At 35.2% G+C, this 21,488-nt stretch overlaps 2 protein-coding genes across 6 annotated transcripts in view; one reads left to right on the forward strand and one right to left on the reverse strand.

The window, feature by feature from the left end:
* The window catches only part of LOC136036884 (uncharacterized), a 104,719-nt gene that overhangs the window by 35,941 nt on the left and 47,290 nt on the right, over positions 1 to 21,488 (reverse strand). For 3 of the 4 annotated variants that reach the window (XR_010619806.1, XR_010619807.1, XM_065719230.1), the window contains exon 2: positions 13,002 to 13,170. The exons of the other annotated variant lie outside the window; for it this stretch is intronic. Coding sequence is in view for 1 of the 3 variants with exons in the window: in XM_065719230.1 (XP_065575302.1) it covers positions 13,002 to 13,122 (121 nt within the window). In the remaining 2 variants the exon portion in view is untranslated. The remainder of the gene's footprint in view (positions 1 to 13,001; positions 13,171 to 21,488) is intronic. 4 annotated transcript variants of the gene reach the window in all.
* LOC136036882 (protein obstructor-E-like) overlaps positions 1 to 21,488 on the forward strand; it is a 76,914-nt gene that overhangs the window by 21,242 nt on the left and 34,184 nt on the right. The window contains exons 4-5 of one of the 2 annotated variants that reach the window (XM_065719226.1): positions 403 to 610; positions 4,644 to 4,862. The exons of the other annotated variant lie outside the window; for it this stretch is intronic. Of the exons in view, the coding sequence (XP_065575298.1) occupies positions 403 to 610; positions 4,644 to 4,827 (392 nt within the window). The 3' untranslated portion in view covers positions 4,828 to 4,862. Of the gene's footprint in view, positions 1 to 402; positions 611 to 4,643; positions 4,863 to 21,488 lie in introns of those variants that run through there. 2 annotated transcript variants of the gene reach the window in all.

Genomic DNA, 21,488 nt, shown 5'->3' on the forward strand with positions numbered 1-21,488 from the left:
GAATTGATGCATATTGTTGCAGAGTCTGAGGTTTCTTGTTGCTGTTGTTATTTGTGACATGTTGTTACATCCCTAGTGAATGTGTTGTTTGTATGAACTCAATTTTTTGTCGTTTCTGGCTAAAAAAAGTTCTTGTGTGTGTGAGTACTCTAACAACCCACTATGGCTGCAATGTTTTTCAATGTCAACCTTGATTCCCCCAAAAACATCAAATAGCATCAAAATATCAGACTGCAAATACGGATTAGCAAAATTGTATATTATTTTCTTCTGAGAACATTAACCTTTTTTCCGAGAGGATGGATTTTATTAGGGAAGCACTTAATTTTCTGTAGTATTTACTGCTTGATTTTTTTAATACACAGATAATTCAATCTTAAAATTTCTGGCCCTTTTTTTTAGAAATTCTATCCTTTGAATGCCCGAACAGACAACATCGATTCCGCCGTTTGAAATTTGGAGACCACGACCGTTTGCCACATCCAGAGACTTGCCGTATGTTCATCATGTGTCTCATGACTGGCGAGCCTAGACTTGGGGGATGCTCTATGGGATTGGTGTTCAACCCTAAAACTGGTAGATGTGACTTACCGAAGAACGTTAAGGGATGGTAGGTAACTTTGGTTACTTGTATGATTTTAGCTCCTACTTAATATTCTTCTAATATGTTTGTCTGACGCTCAATCTTAACGAAATGTACCTAATTTTAATAAAAATATAATACTTTACAAAAAATTTGGGCAAACACCAAAAACAAGAAGAATAATAGGGAATATCTCAAGACAGTGGGAAACAAATTAGAATGAATATTTCGACCCTATGTCCAAGGGCTGTCTTCAGCAATATATATCAATGATTAATAAATTATTTCATTTTTCATTGCATTACGTTTCATTGCAATTTAATGATATAAATTGCAATGAAACGAGGCAATTCATTGAAATGAAAGAAAATGATTTAAAAACACGTTTTTAATGCCAGCCTTGCTATTTTGGCTACTGATCTCATAGGTCTATTTGTGACAGGTTCTGTGTTAATATCTATTGTTTTTTATAATATTTCGTGAGGTCATTTTTAATTAAATATGTATATAGAGCATATGAAGTAATAATTATTTTCTAACTTCATATTCTTCAAATAATTTACCCCCCCCCTCCACCCCCTAATATGCAAATATATAGCCCAAATTATATATTTTCCATCTATTCTGTTACTTCTCTTGTCTTGTCTCACGTTAAGCTGAAAGAAACTAACAAAAAAACCGGTTCTATGATGCGTCAATGAATGAACAACTTGAGTGGTAGGGGCTATATTATACAAGTACTCTTTGTTTTTAGACTCCAGACAAGCCCTTAGTTTACAACTCAACGTTGTTTCAGGACATCTGTTGGTTGCCAAGTCTTTTTTTAGGGGCAGAGAAAGTAAGCCTGTCACCAAATCTTACGGTGGGTAAGATCAAACCCTTGACCCTGTACTGGCACTGTTACAATGGTTTTTAAGCGTCAAAAGTGATAAAAAAAGTAACCTTGGAAGACAACTACCCCCCCACACACCCTCTTTTCCCCAAATGTATCCAATTCAAATTTTGTGTTGGTCATTTTGTTCAAAATAGAACAGAGGTCGAATAGCTATGCCTTCAGGGTTGACAAACAAACCTACATCCCGTGGGCAAGCAATGTAAGCTAAGAAAGTTTTCTGTTATAAACTTGTAAGATTAATTCTTACAATGGAAGAAGTGATCGTATAAACTTTGGAAAATACTCATTCGATTTAAATCTAAAGTTCTAGTTCTCTTTCTAAGAGTCAAGAGTGAACGGAGGGCCACCGCCCCCCCTCCCTGCCCCCTATTTTTCTATTTACTTACTATCAAAATTTTGAGATACCCATTTGGTTAAAAATAATCCAAATGCCAAATAACTATAATTTTGTATGTGACATCCCCCAAAACCTCAGGGAAAGGGCTTTAAGTTATGCTAGCTGTCCATTTTTAGCTTGTAAGCTTTTTGATGGAAGAGATGGCCGTATAAACTTTGGAGAAAGTTCATTCAATTGAAAATCGAAAATTCATGTGCACTTTCAACAGTCGAAAGTGGTAGGAAGGTAACAAGCCCTCCCTCAAACCCTCAATCCCTTTTGCTTCCCTCAAATGTATCCGATCAAAACTTTTGGTATCAGCATCTTCCTTTAAAATAGTAGAAAAATCAAATGACTATAAATCTGGGTGGAAAAATTCCCCACAGCCACCAGGGCAAGGGCTTTAACTTGTGCATGGTGTCTATAGTCAACGTATAAGGTTTTTGTGGAAGGAGTGGTTGTACTAACTTTGAAGGGGGCTCGTTTGATTGTAAATTAAAAGTTCTAGATTCTTTGTTAAGAGTCAAAAGTTATCAAAAGGCAACCATCCTTCCTACCCCAACCCTTTTTCCCCCAAAATACATCTTGTCAAAATTTTGAGACACCAATTTGGTTCTAAATAGTTGAAAGGCTAAATAAAAATGATTTTGGGGTCAACCTCCTATCCCAGCCCCGAGAGCAAGGGCTATGAGTTATGCAAGTTGTTTATTGTTACTTAACCTATCTCTATTTGTACTTTGATACCTTGATTTACTAATTTATGGGGCAACTTTTATTTACAGGGAAGGAGCTGTAAGTTCTGCAAGTTGGTTATTGTTACTTTGATGCTTAAATTACTTTCATCTTTATTTACTTTGATGCTTTTTTACTTTCTATACTTTGATTACTTTGTTACTTTGTTACTTAAATTTGTTATTAAAATTGTTACTTTGATACTTAGATGGAACTTTTATGTTTAAAAAAAAACGATTTTAAGGAGAATATTGAAAACTTAACTTTGGAAATAAAAAACAAACAGAAATTAATCAAAAAGAAAACTTCCCGAAAAAGAAGTTTTCAAAGAAAAGTAAAAGCTATATTAAACTTAAGATCAGCTGAAACAAATTCCTTAAATAATTCAAACTCAAAACGACCAGAAACTAGTGTTAAAGAATTAGTGAAATCATAAACGAACAGAAATTGAATAAACAATCATAGCAGACAAACACATAACAGGTGCTAACAAAAATGAATAAATAAATCTTAAAACAAAAAAACTTAAATTGAACATGCAAATCAAGCCAAAAAAGAACAAAAATCACTACAAAAAGAGTTTGGCTACTGTCCCCTTCCCTAACTGTAAAAATCTAAAGCCTACTACGTTATTGGCCCTTTTACGAAAGCTGTATGTGGCTTAAACAGTCTTGCAAAGAACTAATAAAATTGAACGGAATAGTTGATACATAATTATATTAATTGTTGAAACCCCATCAGTTCAAGATTTTATTTCATTGTTATTTTTATTTTTAATGTCGTAATTAGGTATTAAAAAAGTTCCGAATCTGGCAGTAGCAGAATTCGACAAAATTTCAAAAGCTGCTGGCACTTCAGCACAATTTGTGTTTTACAGCTTTTCACAAAGCAAAAAGTATTTTTATATGTAAAAATCATATTTTCAGACAAAATCTGCCAACGAATTTGAAAACTGTCAAATAGTATTGCTACGTTGCTACCCCACTTTTTGCACTGCGGGTCGTAATAATTACTTGAGAAAATATTTGTGTTATAATTCGTTTTCAGTAAAGCGCCAATGTCGCAGTAGGCTTTAGACTTTTACAGTTAGGGATGGCGGCAGTAGCCAAACTCTGGTTTGTTGTGAAAACTAGATGTGTCTTGAACATATCTTGAAAAGAACTAATAAACTTGAACGGAAGGTTTGATATATAATTATGTTAATTGCTGAAAGCTCATATTTTCAAGATTTTATTTCATTTTATTTTTTATTTTTGTTCTCAATGTTGAAATAAGTATAAAGGAAAGTATTTCTGATATATTCGTTTTCAGTAAAGTGCCAATGACACAGTAAACTTTAGACTATTACAGTTAGGAATGAGATTGTCTATTGTAGATTTCTTTCTTCTTTTTTGGGTGGTATTTCAGTTAATGGAGTTTAGCAAACGGTAATGGTATCAAGTCTAAAATAAGGTCCTAATTTCTAAAAATAGAAGGCCTTGAAAAATTTATTGAGCTCTAAAAATTTATTATGTTTTTTCCATTCCTGTTGTTGGCAACCAGAGATATAAATGATGAGCTAGTAATATTTGCTGCTAGCGAGCTTTAAAAAATAAAAATAAAAACGATTCAGAGTTCAAGCCAAGTATAAGTGCCAAATCCACTTTTAAAACGCATCCATAGCCAATAAATATTATCCAGAAATACAAATGTTAAATTTAAGAACTTCTTATCAAAACTTTATATCAGAAAACTAACTATCACTAGCTCGAAAATGGTCGAATTCACATCGTCAGAATAAAAATTAAAAAATGCTAATAAATTAAGACGAAAAATATATAACATCATATTCTAAGACGATGGAAACAAAAATGGGATCATAAAGGACCATATATACACATGTGTGAGAATAATGTGGCTAAAAATATTTTTAAGACGATTAAAATCAATCTGAAGTTATAAATGGATCATTGCATGTGAGAATAATGAGAGCAATTCATCTTCTATTTTTAAGACGATGGAAACAGGCCTTAAAAGTTTTTTTTTAAAGTTACTGCTTACAGACTTTTAAATTACAGTGAGAACTTTTACGGAGTAGAGGAAGAAGAGGATTCATCTGAAGCAGGTCTTCCTGGTTTTGGATCGTTTGTTGATGATGGTGTGGCAGCCAGCAAGGACAGGGCTGCTGAACTTATAAGTGAAAGCTCTCGCCCTGAAGGTAGACAAAGAAAAGTGATCAAGAAGATGAAGATCAAAGCTTAACATTATAAATTTGTTTGCGTTATTTTTAATTTGAATTAAAGTCTATTTTTAATTTTTTGTTCTGAGTAATATTAAACAGTGGAGACTGGCAATGCCATAGTGAAGGCTGCATCAAACATTTGCTGACGGAAGCACTCGTTTGAAAAAGGATAAGGAAAAGGGATGAGAAATCCTGACTTAAGGGGATTTTCGTTAAAGGTAGCATCTGAATGGTAGAAAAATACCAGTCGAGAATTTCCAATGAAAAGGAAATGGCAACACAGAAGAAATATATCTCATTTTAGAACGCAAGTTTGGTTTTTTCTTCTTTGTTGTCTTCCGTTTTTGAAGATCGTTTTCTTCAATAATGAAGAAATTCATCATTGAATTTGTGAATTCAATGAATGATTCACCGTTTTAGAAGATCATTTGAAGGAGGGTCCATGATTTTTGCTTCTGATTCGTGTCTTGGCCAAAATTTTGAATGTAAAGCTACATGTAGATGACTAGGCAAAGGACAGGTCAAAGATCGTTTAATTGATGAATTGACACCCATATCCACAGCTGAAGGTGAACTTAAACACCTTCTAGCTTTTATCTTAGGAATACCAGGCTTGCACCCCATATTAGACCTTTTTATAATAACATGTAGTTTTACACCGTTTTCTTACCCCTTTAAACATTTACTCTCAGTTTTCACAGTTTTACATTTTTATCTCACAACATTTGCCCTTCATTGACATCATATCTGTAAATAATAAACGTCAAGTTCCCTATATCCATATATATCCTGCTTTAAATTACAAAAGAAGCTTAGTATTTCTAAAAGAACTTAATGTGTTTAGTATTTTTGCAATAGTTTTCTATTTTTGTTTTCTATTCTGTGTTTGCAAACCTTAATTTGAATAATTCTGCTGTTCATTTTTTTGAAAAGACTCGAGAACTAAAAATGATTTTTCAATAATTATTCTAATTTATTTATTTATCTTTTTACAAACGGCTCAGTTTTATCACCCCAAACAAAATTAGTTCTCAAAAAAATTAAACCCCTGAAGTTTTCTTGGGGGGGGGGTCTAAAACGCCAAAATGTAGTTTTGGATCAAAGTTATTTTTGTTTGCAAGGCAATAAGAATTTTTTTTTAAACCACTTTAATCTCAGAGGAAAGTAACATTCCACGTTGGAGCTACCATTCCCTCAGTAACCAGACCAAATACTTAGTCTAGGTGTACTTCTGGCAATAACAGTGACAAGTAAGCTAAGCTGTAAATTGCCATCTTCACCAAATCGAAACTAAAACTTAAAATTCTGACCCTAAAGGACTAAACATTTTGATCCTCCAGTCAACCTCTTTCCTCCACCCTTCCGTGGAAAGAGCCACCGAGTATTGCTTTAAATCATTGTGTTAAATATTCCAATGATGTAAACAGGGGGTTTAAAGATGGTGTGATTACGTGACTTTAAAAGAAGCTTTTTAAATATTTCATATAAAAGCGGTAACATAAAATATAATAGTATTTCTTGTGTTAAATAACCATTTATCCGGACTACACAGTTAATTTTGTGTCGCTGCCCAGCAGTATGTCGTCAGAAACGGTTAGTTTTCTACAAGGCATTTGGATAGTTTTAAACCCATTGACTATATCAGAGTATAAAATTTATGGGATTCTGTCGCTATTAAGGCCAAACAAAATGGTAAAAATTTAACATTTGGTTTTGATGGGAATTATTCTGTCAGAGTTTATTATTTATTATTTAATTATTCATTTATTATTTATTATTATTTAATTATTTTAGTTAATTATTATTTAATAATTATTTAATTATTCTGTCACGCCCCAATCTTTACGTTAAAGTTTGACTCTTTCTAATAGCTCTACTTTTTAAAACAGTAAAAAACTTTAGCGCAAAGAGCGGGGCGTTGAGGAGGAAAAACCCCTTTCATATACGGAGTAATTTCTGTTCGTTTTAAGTTTTAATGTCGCTCTTTACTTTCATTTAAAAAAAACTTGTTTTTTTTTGTTTATTGCAAAATTAAAACGGGCAAAATGTGCTTACTGGATGGACACAACTTGCTAAGTCCCAGAGACAAAGACACTAAATTATAAGAATTTCCCATCTTTATCAGAAATATTCTGAGGGGACGCATAAAGTTGGCCCATGACCACTCCATTGACCGTCTCCTCTGCAACAAAACTTTTGATAGAAAAATCGGCATTTTAATATGTTCAAGCTTGAATCGCCTGTCGTGCATAGATTTTCAATCTGTAGGTCCGAAAGTCTTTTTCTTAGAGGAGAAATAACAAAGCAAATGTTGGGAGACAGACCCTCAAATTATGCAAACGGGTCTGTCTTCAAAGGCATAATCTGTTCAAAAAGGTGGTTGGACATGTTTGACCTTGCTTAAACTAGATTTATGAAGCGTATTGCAATCACGGTAGACAAAAACAAACTGTTTTATTTTGTTCATCCTACACTGTCTTTTTTCCAGAAAGGTAAGCATGGTTCGCCTTTTTTAAACTGGAATCGTGTGAGTGTTTTAACCGTTGTGATAAGAGAGCAAGAGATGGCTCGTAGAAAGTCGTTGCAAATACATGGAAATAAAATGTTAAGATACATAATGCCGTATTATTCTACGAAAAAGGCATGGACGTAAAAGACACTTAAGAATATATCTAATGCTCACTCGACAGTTGCCATCAGTCACCGTCAACAATCGTCAATGTGAATGAATCATGAGTGAATACGGTCAAGCTTTTATTATCGATAATGAGGAATAGTCTAAGATCTAAGTTTAGATACAGGAAGGGACTGTACAGTTAACATGCATTTTTGCGTGAGGATCAGTAACAAATGTTGAAGGGTGAAAGACTCAAGAAAGTTCAAAATTTCAACTTGGGGGGGGTCAAAACATTTCACCCTTTATCACTCTGGAGAGATCTTCACCCAGGTTAGTTGAAAAAGGATAAAGGTATCATTAAAAAGTAATAAAAGTAAGAATACTTACTATAACTCGTTTCATTAAAGCACCAAATTTACCCATGGCTTTTCCAAGCTAATTTTATCCTTACGTGAGTCACCAACATCCTGTATTTTTCAGAGGCTGTCTTAATCAGTGGGTTCTTTAAATATGTCTCGTGGTCAGTCAGCCGAGCGAGAAAATTAACTACTGTATTGGTCATAACTAGATTGTTATTCCTACAAAATTGTAGCAGTCTTTAGCCATTACTATTTTCCTTTCTTATACTAAATTTACCCAGGCTAGAATACCATCAATCCCTATTTTTACAGACCTAAAATCACCCAATAGACACAAATAATTCAGTGACAAAATAAGCAGAGTGTATACCTGCAGTTTTACTAATTCTGAATATTGAGTTTATAACATTTTGTTTGGATAAATAATTAGATAAACTATGCGTAAACGTGTACTTTTCAGCGCAGCACAGGAAAGACAGGTGGGCCAACCTCACAGAGTTTGGATAGGATATCCACTCTTATGCATTATTGAGGCTTGGTCCTCACTCAAAGATAATATCTATTTTGTTTATCTTGTATTTGCTCTTTGGTATTATGCCGCATTTCAAACAGTTTGATGCTGCCTTTGCGAGGTTTCGGAATTACCCTCTGTGGCTAGTTAGGATCATTCAAGTCGCAAAAGAGAATAGAGGAAAATTAGCCTATTTGGTTTTTTGCTACGGATCGCATGGAGAATAGACTTACCGAAGCAAATTTACAAGCTTGCGACTCGAACACTAGTGTGGATGTGTCCACTTTGCGCAGTGACGTTAAAAAGGCTTACACTGAACTTTTAACTATACCAGAGACGTACCAAAATCTGTCTAGATCATTTCTCGCTCTGAAGGAAAAAGATAAGGGAAAACAGCAAATTTTGTCACCTTCAACTCTGAAATATTCGATTTCTGAACAGCTAGAGGCAACCCAAACTGAATTGGAAAAAACGAAAAATTAACTGATGATGAGCATTAGCAAGAAAGTGACAAAAAAACAAAAACAAATATGTCTTCACTTAGAGGGTCAACTGACACTATTGTTATTAAAGTTTATGATGCAATTATGCTTGAATACAACACTAAGTTTAAGCGGATTGATCAAGCTATAAAGGGTATACGTAACCAAATCGAAAAACTTGGAAGAAAGAATCGACAAAATCAGAATGAAGTTTGATGATCTTGATCAGGAAAGATTGCTTGACAGTTTGGTGTTCCACGGAGTTACACAGCAGTCAGGGGTGGACCTTCAAGCAGCGGTACTACATATCTTAAATACAAAATATCCTTGCCCAAGATTTCTGTATCCCAAGTCACTAATGTGACCAGACTGCGGGCCTGATAGAGAGCCTTCAACTAGAGTTGCTCCGATTATTGTGAAATTTTGTAGTCGAGAGATTGCGAGAGCTGCATATAAAGCCAAATCTCAGTTGGTCTTGAGTGGTATATTTGTAGCCAAATGCCTCAAGATAAGACTTAGAGATATTCTCAACGCAGCTAAAGATAAGTTTGGCCAGCGAAATGCAGGGTCTGACCATGGTCAAATACTTGTAAAGCCTAGTGAAGGGATTGCAGTAAAAAAAATACTTGCTTAGTTTATCAATACTTGCTGAGTTTATCTAGTATTTAATAGTGTTTTGTTTAATGTTGCGTAAATATTTAAATTATACTTTTTATGTTGCAAGTTTTGTGTGAAGGTATATGTCATGAATGCATAGGGATTCATTTTTCTTATGAGATTATCCACCTTTTTTCTTATTTTCTTACGTGATTCAAATTACCTCTTTTTTCTTTTTTTCTATTATGATGTTAATTAGTATAGCATTAGGTAGAAAAAATATCGATGATTTACTGCAATGAAATGATTTCTGCTGAATTGAATTGATTTGGCTTAGAGGAGTATCTTTCAAATGATACTGCTTGTGATGATAATCTAGTGATGATTGAACTCAAGCTGTTAAGAGAAAGTAAATATATTCGGTTTCTTTATGAATTGGATTCACTGGTAAATCACAGAGTCTTCGATTATGTTCGTGGAATGTCCATGTAACAACAGGTTATCATGAATTATTGCAACTATTAGATGGTTTTGGATCAAATTTAGATGTTATAGGTTTATGTGATACGTTCCTCACTAAATCAGTCTATCTCGTCTTATATTAAACGTCAGGTTATAAACTGATGGTGAAAAATCAAATTTCGTTAAACCGTGGAGGGGTAGGGTCCCTAATTAAAAAATGCCTTAAGTATGAGGCTAGGGACGGCCTGATAATTTGGATTGAAGGTAAGGTAGAAAGTTCTTCTATTGAAGTGGAGCTTAATGGTAGGAAGAATTTAATAAGTATGGTGTATTAGCCGCCTAGTGCTCACTGGGGAGAGTTTGTTGAAAGTATGAATTAACTTTTTAGTAAAGTATCTGATAATGTGAGCCATGTGGTGATAGGAGACTTTAATTTTAACCTTCTCGATTTAACAGGTCATAATGTTGATTTTTTTAATTTTATGATTTCAAATAACTGATTTTTCCATCGAGAAACCTAAATGTAAGCTGTGCAGATGTGATTTCATACCCTAGCTTGGACCACCTACCATTATTAGCAGTTATAAATTACCCAGTAGTAAGATTACCCAAAAAAGAAAATTAAGATACTCATTTTGAAAAAAAAAAATCTGAGAAAGTTTTGACTAGTGTTATTGATTGGAGTCCCATATATTCTGAGAAAAGTGCCCAACGGAAGTACTGAACCAACTATTATCTGTTCTTATGCCTATTTACAATAAGACGTGCCCCATAAACTTTCAGCCGCAACGGGGCTGAAAAGCAGAATATTTAATTCTTTTTACTGTTAAAAACTTGTTTTCGAGTCTTGCCTTAGCACTGAGGCAAAGAAATCATATCATTACTTTCTGTGGCTGTCTGTTTTGGTTTTTTGGGTTTGATTTTTTTTTGTGAAGCAGGGTGCTTTTTAAAACATTGTTGTTTTTTAGGGGAATTATATAACAGAAAGTAAATGTATGAGAAGTGTAAACGGTCGATTCTCTTACTTAATGCTGAATATGAGTGAAATTTAAAATTTTTATTTTCGTGCTCAACTGACATAACGAGATTTAAACATTTGAATTGAATATATGAAAATATCAAGATTAAAAAGAAATTAGAAATCTCCACAGCTTGAAATCCTTAGAATTAAATTAAATGCAAAAATGCATCTATAAAATGCAAAGATAATAAACTCATAATTGTTTGTTTTTTTAAGGAGTATTTTGACTCATATACTTAGTATGAAGGACATACCTACATGCATCTTTAATTGAGTCACTATTTTTCTGACGATTTTTGTCATTATTCGAATATTTTAGGGTGAATAGAAGAGGAAATACTAACGAAGAACTTTAAACTGGTAGGACTCTAGACTGACAGGACTGGCCTTATAAACATTTACCGAAATACTGAGGTAGATATTGACCATGCAATAAATAGATATGGCGGGAGTGGAAATAGAGAAATAGACTTTTTCTTATAAAATGTTGAATTCTGTAATTTAAGCAAAATATATTGAACTTTAAAAAGCAGAAAGACACGCTAGGTTGTTATGAAAAAGAAAATTTTGATTAGTAAATTTTTGAGGTTTTCGTCGAAATTGAAACTGTTTATTATAACACTACTTTTTAAAAGAAACAGTGATTAATTAATGCTTTATTGCCTGTACTCAAAACGATTGTTTTAGATGTCTTCTATGCATTTCTATCTCTTCGCTCTCTTTTCTTGTTACACCACTGAGAGAACTAGTATTTAATATTTAATATATCTTTTATGAATATACCAGTTTTGCCTTTATCCTCATTTCCCACTTTTCATGACTATCACAGTTGCTAAGCGATGCCACAAAGTTAGGCAAACATAGTAAATGATTTGACCTATACAAATTGTCACAAAGAGTGTATGACCCAAAAAGATGGTTCGAGACCTTTTTTTTTTTTTTTTTTTTTTTTTTTTACATTAAAAAGCTTATTTTACTTGCCATAGTGATCAGAAGTGTAAAGGCAAAAAAATTGCTGAAAATATTAAAAATCACATTTTTCTTATAGCTGAGGAACAGATTTTTATTATTATTATTTTTATAGCGGAGTGGTTTTTATGCTTACTATTTTTTATATCAATATTTTTATAACATTTTAATTTCAACAGATTTATTAGAACTTAAACTCGTACCATATTTTAGATTAAATTTACGACAATTTCCACTATCTCGCTACGAAACAGAGGTTTCGAAGGTTCTCTTATAATTGTGGGTATTTCTTTGTTCGTAAAGTTTATTGAAGCACCCTATTATGTGCCCCCCCTAAGGAAAATCCTGGATCCCCCCTGAGAGGCATGCCCTCCAGTCCTCATGAATATCACCCTCAATCAAAACAACGCTAGATTGTGGTGGCTATGTCACCTTAGAAGGTATAGTTGTTTGACCTTTAGACTATTTAAAAAGAAAATGGTTATTTCAAATTTTAATCAGACGAAAAATACAGAAAGAGTAACTGAAAAAGGGCCAGGGACGGGGCTGGTTAACCTCCGACCAATTTTCAGCACCCTCCTCAACATGCATTATAATTTTCAACTTTTTACCCTCAGTCATTTTTATGTTAATGCAGATACGCCTTTTTGATATACTGGATGTCGATACTGTTATTTTATTTAATTTAGATAAACCCTCAACATTTCTTGGATTTTCGTTTTAGTACCCATAGCCTTTTCAAAAAAACTCAGAACAAAACTTCTCCCTTTTTCACAATGAAAAATCTTGTATATAAATAATGCGCAAAATGTGTAATTTATAAGTCTTTCCTTGGGGTCTTAGGGGATATAGCATCCCCGGAGGCAAAAATATTGGACATTTTGACTGTTCTGAACAATTTGGATTTTTCTCAGAATAAAATCAGTTTTGAGCGGAAAAAGCATTTAAAAAGGGAAGGAGCTGGCTGCTGTTTGATTAATCTTCAACATGCCTTTGACATACCCTGAAAGGTCTAAATTAATAGCCTCAGTTGTTCCTTAAACACTGTATTCTTTTATGACAACCAGCACGCACATAATGACTTTTCACACATTTTTCAGAGACCTAGGGTCCAACATGGCACGTTTTTTCAATAAAAACCTTACATGTTAATAAAAGACAACTTGCAGAACTTACAACCATTGCCTTGTTGGGGCTCTGAAGAATTCATGTCAACCTTGGAGGTCTTTTGAACTGTTTTGAATAAAACTGACTCCACAAAATTTTGATTGGATGTGTTTGGTGACATAAATGACATTTCCCTCTCTGAAGTTGATTTGATCACATCTTACATATGAAGTGGCTCCTAAAAAAATAAAACGTTCAAAATTTATGGTTATTTATTCAAATAGCAAGCAATTCCTCTGGCAAAGACTAGGCTAGTTCTCACATAATGTGACTGAAGCTCCTCCTATCTATATCTGGCCAAAAATAAGAGTTTAGCTCAGAACAGGGCAAAATGAGTGCTTATCTCATGTTCTTTCATTAAATAAAAAACGATGATTTTTTAAGTAAACTTGAACTAAGTTCGCTTGTGCATCAAATTAATTTTTTGAAAGGTCTTTCTAATGGAAATAAGACTAAAGTTGAAGCTTAAACAACTTACTGCAGTACCAAGCGACCTGAGGCGAACACAGTTCCTCCTCCGTTCCAATATATTCAAAGCCTCTTTTCTAAACACCCTTCCAACATTCCAATTTTCTAAGACCTTACATTACAATATACTCCCAATCGACTCAGCGACGACCCGCTTTTCATTTGGCTCTAGACGGCAGGTCAACAAAGACTATTTTATGTAATATGCTATTCTCCATCCATAAGACAATTCCTACCCATCTCTTCCTTTTTTCTCATACTAGACCTAAAAAACTGATTGAACCAGATCAATCATTGTATAGCTTATTATTCAAGATACAGTCAGTCAGTCTGATGCCAAAAACAACCCATAGGCAATTCCTCTGGAAAAAATATTGCAACTTCTTTTCTGGTTCTTGGAAGCCCCTACGCCTCAGAACCATCACTGTAGCTTCCAATACTAAAATCTTGGTTCATAGTCTCATTTTCCTATTACTAAATCTAAAATTTCTATTGCTAAAATCTTGGTTCATAGTATCATTCACCTATTCTTCTAAGCTCTTTTCAAATTAAAAAAAAAACACACTCGGCCTTGACTATTCTACTTTCAACGTGGGTTCCTCAGTAACAGCCAACTGTTTCATAGCGCTGACTCACCCCGTGTTCTTTTGCTTCACCAATGGGATTCCCACTTATCGGGGTTTAACCCCTAAAAGATAACAACAAATAATTATCTGGCCGCGTGTCACTTGAAACGGCACGAATAACTACGAGAATAACAACATTTTTCACATGTACAATAGCCTATATTATTGCTTTAATGCTATGTGTAGTTCTGACAAGGAAGAGGCAGGGGCTTCAGGCCTGTTTCTAATTTTACAGGCAAATACACCTTCAGCAATTATTTCAGAGCTGGGTAGCCTAATACAGTTTGTGTGGCCAGAAGTTTAATTGTAAGATTGCAAATTGTGGTTGTCATTTGCCTTTTTTAATCATTCCATTCAAGATGCTTTGGATATTTTTATTGTGATAAATTGTCTTAACGCTCTGAAAAGGGTAAAATACTTCAATTGCATAGGATATGAAAATTTCAGTAGGCTAATCAATTTAAAGTCCTAAATTAGCCAGGAAAGTGTTTTTTTTTCACTAAAAAATCACCACATTTTTTGAACTCCAATTATATAGCCCTGTTTTTGGCCCCCTTGAGCCACTATCCAGTTCCTGATTGTCATTTACACAAAATTTCACTTTTTCTGTTACTCATTTCTTGTCATTATTACTAAGGGGTCATAGTTAAGCACTAGAGAAGTCATTGTTAAATAACATGTGCTTATGTATATATAGCTTTTTGCTACTTATTCTTCACTGGTTATATAATGCTTGATGTGGTATAAGCCAAGAGAAGGACCTGTAGACCTATAGAAGAAAACCTGTTAAAAAAAGATGATTCTTTGTAATTTACATAATAATTATAGATAACACATTCTACATGCAGCCCTGCTCTACTTTAGCCCCAACCCTCCTAATATGGAAATCTATAGAAGAAATTACATATTTTCGATTGATTCTGCCAAAGCCAATCTATCCCTCAACCCTAGTACCTGTTAATTGAAGCAACTGTGGCCAAACAAGAATGGGAAAAACAAGTAAAAGGTGGCAGAAAACATTGGAAATATATAATTTGGGCTATATATTTGCAAATTAGGCATGTTTGGGGGAAATTTTTTGCTGTTCATATTTTGACTTACAAATAAAGTGAATATACCACTTGATGCCTTTTTGTATGTTCTTTCCAAATATAATAATTGCTTATATTGCTAGTTCAAGTTTTCAATGGTAAACTTGAACACCTACTTTAATTGAAAAATTGGCATCAAAGAAGAAGAAAAAAAATAATATTGTATAATTTATTAATCCAACTTAATTGTGGAAAATCCGTGGGGGAGAGGTGGGTGCAGTGGCGCAGTCTGCTACAGTGGCGCACTTGATCCCACTGCCACCTGTAATTAGATTAAATTCTAAAAAAATACGCACTAGGAGGGCAGTCACATGGTCTATGATCGTCAGCCATTTTCAATTTTTTGGAGGGATTGCAGTTTTTGAGGTATGTGATTAAGTTCTTTGAAAAATAAAATCTTGGACAAATGGAAAATATTTTTTGACTTTGCTAAGGTTTGTAGGCTACACATAGTGTCGAATTCTGGCGAATATTAGTTCATCTGGAAGCTCCAACAATTCTAAACATAGTTCAGCCATCTGTTTGTCTCTCGGTCATTATTTCAAATTTTGGTTCACAAAATGGATAAAAGAGGGCATTTCGGCTAAAGTGGCGCATTTTGGTGGAGGGTATAGTGGCGCACCCCGAAATTTTTTAAATTCATAAACTTCACGTGGTAGGTAGCCTATATGATAGTTTTGACTTCTACTACTACTACTACAAACTCGTCACAGCCTTAAGCCGCCTGAGACCGACACACTGGCGAACACTTCTCCTCCATACCACCCTGTTTAAGGCTACTGCCCCCAAAGATTTTGGGTAATTTCTTATGATCTCGTCCCAGTCTAACGTGGGACATCCTGTCCCCCCTTCAGACCACTAAGTAGAACTAATCTAGGAATTCGATCGCCCAGGTTAGGCTGGGGTTCTAGGTTAAGCTCGGTTCAGGTTAGGCTACAAGTTCTAGAAGTTCAGTAACAAAGGCTACATCCCCCAAACATTATTGGTCTTTTGCAGAATGCCCAATGAAGCAGAGCGTATGAAGCTTGCCGTGCACGCGGTACTGGAATTGAAGCTTTCACAACGGGCTGCTGCCAAAAAATACGAGATCCCAGAGACAACACTCCGTCGATATGTAAATAAGGCTTGCAATGCGTCGGACGATAAAAAGCTGACTTTAAAATTTGAGCCGAATTACCAAATCCGTCAAGTGTTAACTGTTGAACTTGAACAGCAACTTCACACGATTATTTGATAAAGGCATGCAAAATGCACCATGGTTTGACACGGCTCAACGTCCGCCAATTCGCTTTCGAAATTGCAAAGATGAACCAATTGAAGGTGCCATCAACATGGCATGAGAAAAAGATAATGGGGAAAGACTGGTATTAAAGTTACATGAAACGCTTCCCAGACCTGTCTATCCGCAAAGCAGAGGGAACAAGCTTGGCCAGAGCCATGGCATTCAACAGAACAACTGTAAACGAGTTCTATGACAACTTGGAGACTGTTATGAATAAGTTTAAGTTTCAGCCTAGTGATATTTATAACTTAGATAAGACGGGGGCAACAACAGTGCAGAGACCACCAAATGTGATAGCACCCAAGGGCACAAACAGGTGGGCCAAGTGACTTTTGCTGAGCGAGGCGAACTGACCACAGTCTGCTGCACCATCAATGCTCAAGGTAATTTCTTGCCACCTTACTTCGTCTTCCCAAGGAAAAGATTTGGCTCCCAGTTGATGAATGGTGCACCACCAGGCAGTGGCGGTAGCGGTTCTGCCAAAGGATGGATGACATCTGACATCTTCCTGCTTGTCCTCGAACACGTTGTGAAACATGCCCGCTGTACAAAAGAGAGACCCATATTGCTGATAGAAGACAACCACTCTTCTCATGTGTCGATCCAAGCCATTCAGTACTGCAAAGATAACGGGATAGTGGTTCTGACTTTGCCACCCCACACCAGCGGAAAGCTACAGCCACTGGACAGAACAGTCTACAAATCATTCAAAAACTACTACAACATCGCCTGCAATGACTGGATGGTCAGCAACCCCGGAAAGACAATTGGCATCTCTATCATCGCTCAACTTGTTGGAAAGGCCTTCCAACTCTCCTTCACACAGAAAAACATAGTCAGTGGCTTTGCTGCTACTGGGATTTTCCCCTTCAACCGCCTACTTTTCACAGATGACGATTTTCTCGCATCAGCTGTGACCGACAGACCAGACCCTAATCCCAGCGCAGCTCCAGAGGCCGAAGAAGTCAAGCAAGAATTGAATATTCATAACGAAGCGGGTCCAAGCTCTGCCTCCCCAAGCGCTGCCTCCCCTACCGCCGTTACACCCGAAGCTGTAAGGCCCTACCCAAGAGCGCCCCCCAGGAAGCTGACAGAAGGAGCTCGGAAGAGGAAGAAAACCATCAATGCCACGGATACCCCAGTGAAAGATGCTTTAGAGAAAGAATTCATGGAAAGGGAGGCAAAAAAAGGCCAAGACTTCTAAGATTAACCCCAAGACAAAGAAAGCCGTTGTCCAAAATCCAGTGCCAAAAAAACAGGATGTCCAACCTAAGAAAAGGGGCAGTGCTGTTGGATACTTTGCTAAATTTCACCGCAATTTCAAGAGAAACAGTCATGTAAAGACCCTGTTTTCTGATTCTTCGTCTGATGATGACTTTGGTGACTCTGCCACAAAAGGCAATAGTAGCTGTGATAGTGATGAAAGCCTCCACTGTGGCCTTGAAGACCAAAACGATCTTTTGTGTGACGATGAAGTCCGTGTTGGAGATCATGTTCTTGTTTGCGAGGGGGAGATCAAAAAGAACAAAATTTACTCCGTGGGCGAAGTCCTCTCTGAATCCAGCTTTGACATTGAGCTCATGTATATTAAGAGAATGGTTCCTTTCTAAAAGGTCATCAGGACCAGTGAAAATTACACTTTCAGCAAGTCGAGTGTCGAAATGAAGCTACCTGCTCCGAATATTTCTGGTGGCACAGAAAGACAGGCGGAGCAACTGGTCTTCCCCATTGACCTGACTGCTTACAATATTAACTAGTGTGCCTTCTTCTTTTATTTTCAGTTCATTATTTTTTATTTCCTTACTCATTATACGAAGTATTCATCTTTTAGGTATTTTCAGTTCATTATTTTGTACTTCCTTACTCATTAAACGAAGTATTCATCTTAGCAGTTTGATTGCGCCACTGTTCCAGATGGGTGCGCCACTGTTCCAGATGGGGTGCGCCATAGTTCCCGCCTAGTCGGCAACAATGGCGCAAAAAGTGGCTGTCAGAAAACATGACTCCATCAAAAACTGGTTCAAAGAAGAAGTGTGAAATAAATCACCAGTGTAGAATAATAAACTGCCTGTATAACAGTTCAAAAATCGTCCAAAAATGTTAATATTTGCCAAAGTTACGATGCTTTGACCTGAAAGTGCGCCACTGTACCCACCTCTCCCCTACTCATAGATTATACTACATTTAAAAAATGGATTAATAATGAAACAGTAAATTTGAGACCAATGTTTTAAGCTTTTTTATACCCAAAAACTATTTGGGTATATTTTGGTCATTTTCAAGAGCTCAAATACTTGCAATTGAAGCACTTATTATGTTTGTAAAGAACATAAAAAAGGCACCAAGGGGTATGTTCACTTTATTTGTAAATCAAAAATATGAACAACAAAAAATTTACCAATTTTTAGTATAGCTGCATGATTTTCCCCTGGGTATGTAGGCTAAGTGGAAGACCACTTATACCTGATCCTGTCCCTACTGTTTTTACTTGGTTGAAAAAAAAATCCAAAGAAAGTTACCATTGAAAAGGAAAGAGACCAAAAGTGAGATTGAATTTGTCATAGCTTGGAGGTTTGCCCCTTCAGTCTGTTTAAAGAAAACAGATTCATAATTGAAGCTTTGTTCATTTCAATCTTAAGGATGATCTACATTTGTTACACTTTTTTAAATGGTTTTAAAGGGATACTTTTATTTATTTGTCTTGTTTGTTTTCTACATGATTTTTTTAATCTTTAAATTGATATACATTTCTTACAAATTAATTAGTCATACCACAGTTCCATTTGCAAGTTTTGACCTACTTTGTAACCCTGGTCTCAAAATTGCATATAAATTTCTTGAAGCTAGGAAACATAGAACTCCTCTCTGTTTAAAAAAAAATGGATGGACATAAGTAGGTTTTAATACGCTAAAGTCCTAGGGTCATGGCAATTAAATCAAAACAATGAAGATTAACTTTAAAATGCTTGTCATTACATAAATATAATATTCATAAAGACGAACCAGTCACAAAATTTTACTTTTGTGCTCAGTTGCCAAACAGAGCAATTGCCCTAAATTTTAAACCTTGCAAAACATTCATCAGCCACCTCTTATGACTTACACTCTTGTCTGTACATCAACAATTCATTGAAAAAGAAGGACCACCTTACTGGCATTTCTTCCTTAGTACTTCTATTTAATGGGTTTAAAAGAAAGGTTCTATGGCCAAGTCAGAAGCCCAGTAAAAGTCCTTTAGCCAGGAAGTGCAATAGGAAGCTATGGGACAGTCATCCTATGCTTTTGAATGCCCTTCCTGCTTACTAACCCCAGATTTCTCTAGGTAACCTGTTAAATTTGGGCCAATTCTGGCTGAACTTACAGAGTCCTATCACTGACCTTTGTCCCAAACCAAATAAACTGCTAATGCCAGGAATTAAACCTGTGCTCTTTGGATAAAGGATTCTCAACCTAGAGTGCCAGCCACCTAGGAAGGAACACAAATGTCACCAGAGAACAAAAATTATTTGGAAAAAGAAAATAGTGAAAAAAAACAACTCAAGTCATAGTTGCTCCCATTTTTCATTGCTGTCCCACAAATAATATGTATTTTATTAAGACAAATAAATTTTAAGACAGGTATCAACAAAACTCCATCAGGGATTGTATTTACTTAAGATACAATCACCAATATGAATGCTTAGTTATGTGATATTCTAGTCTTGAAATAATAAAAAAAGAGAAATTATATGTTCTATTGGTTTTCCACCAGCCCATTTGAGAAAAATCATTTGTAACAACAATATACCCATGGTTGGCTCAGAATCTCTCTAAAATGCTTTAAACAGAAGGAATTTTAAAAACAATTACACTGATCAGATTTTTAGCAAAGCAAATGCAAAACTTTAATGGTGTTCTATGTCATCTAAAAAAAAAAAAAAAAAAAAAAAAAATGTGTCCGACGTATTTTGATATAAGATGCCCCAAAGACTTTTAGTTGAATCTATGAAATGAAGGGCCAGGTATTCCTTTATATTTTATACAACATGTAAGAAGAAAAACAGTTCAAATTTTTTCACAAAGAAGAAGCTTGATACAATAAATAGATATATTTCTAACAGAAAGCAACTGACATCAGTGAAATCAAATAAAACAAAATTTGTGGAGAATAAATAATATAAGCCATATATTCAACCTATAATGAGGTGGCATACAAGATTATTTCTAAAATTAGAAAAAAACAGTGTTATGGCTTAAAGTTCTGCTCAATCAACAGGAATTGTCTTTTCAGAACTAAGGCCAGAGAAAAAGAAACTGATAACCAAAAAAAAAGGCACCCAAAAATTTCAGGATCCTCTAGAGTAGAAGTATGTACTTCAAAATACCTTCCTGGGACGTACTTTAGCCTGTAGACACGTCCCTGAAAGTTTCATTTTCCTAGCCTAACCTCTTTCAAAGATAGCCAAAAGTTGTTAAAGTAAAATTTCACCCCTACTTTACCTCAAAAATACAGTTTAAATAGCAATCTCAACAAATATAGACTGTATAAAAGGCTATAGGTATTGGCCTAATCATTCTAATTTTTTTCAAAAAAATTATAGGATGGTTTAGAAACTAGGCCTATTTGATATAGTAATATTTGACTAGCTCACCAATGTGATAGCTGCCTTCCTAAGAACCGACCACGATTTCACATGTTTATTCATTTAAAAAAATATGTAAATTGACGTCACTTGTCCTCAATAGTCTTCTTTTTTTTTCGGGGTTAGAAAGTGCAAGTCCACGGACAAGTAATCCTGAGCGTTAAGGCCTTTTTTCGCGTCAACCAAAGAGACTGTTTGAGCTCAACCACTCGGTGTGGTTGAGCTCAACCGCTGTTTTTGCGTGAAACAGTGACAAACCAGGTTGTCATGAAAAGTGATTTTGCGTGAAACAATTGACTGGTTGAACTCTAATTTAACCAGAACTGTCATTGTTTTTAACCGTAGGGTTCTACCATTCATAATTGTTGGTTGACCTTTTCAGGCGTAGATTTCGAAAAGAAGAATTC

The sequence above is a fragment of the Artemia franciscana genome, chromosome 16 (assembly GCF_032884065.1).
Source record: "Artemia franciscana chromosome 16, ASM3288406v1, whole genome shotgun sequence".
Lineage (NCBI taxonomy): Eukaryota > Metazoa > Arthropoda > Branchiopoda > Anostraca > Artemiidae > Artemia > Artemia franciscana.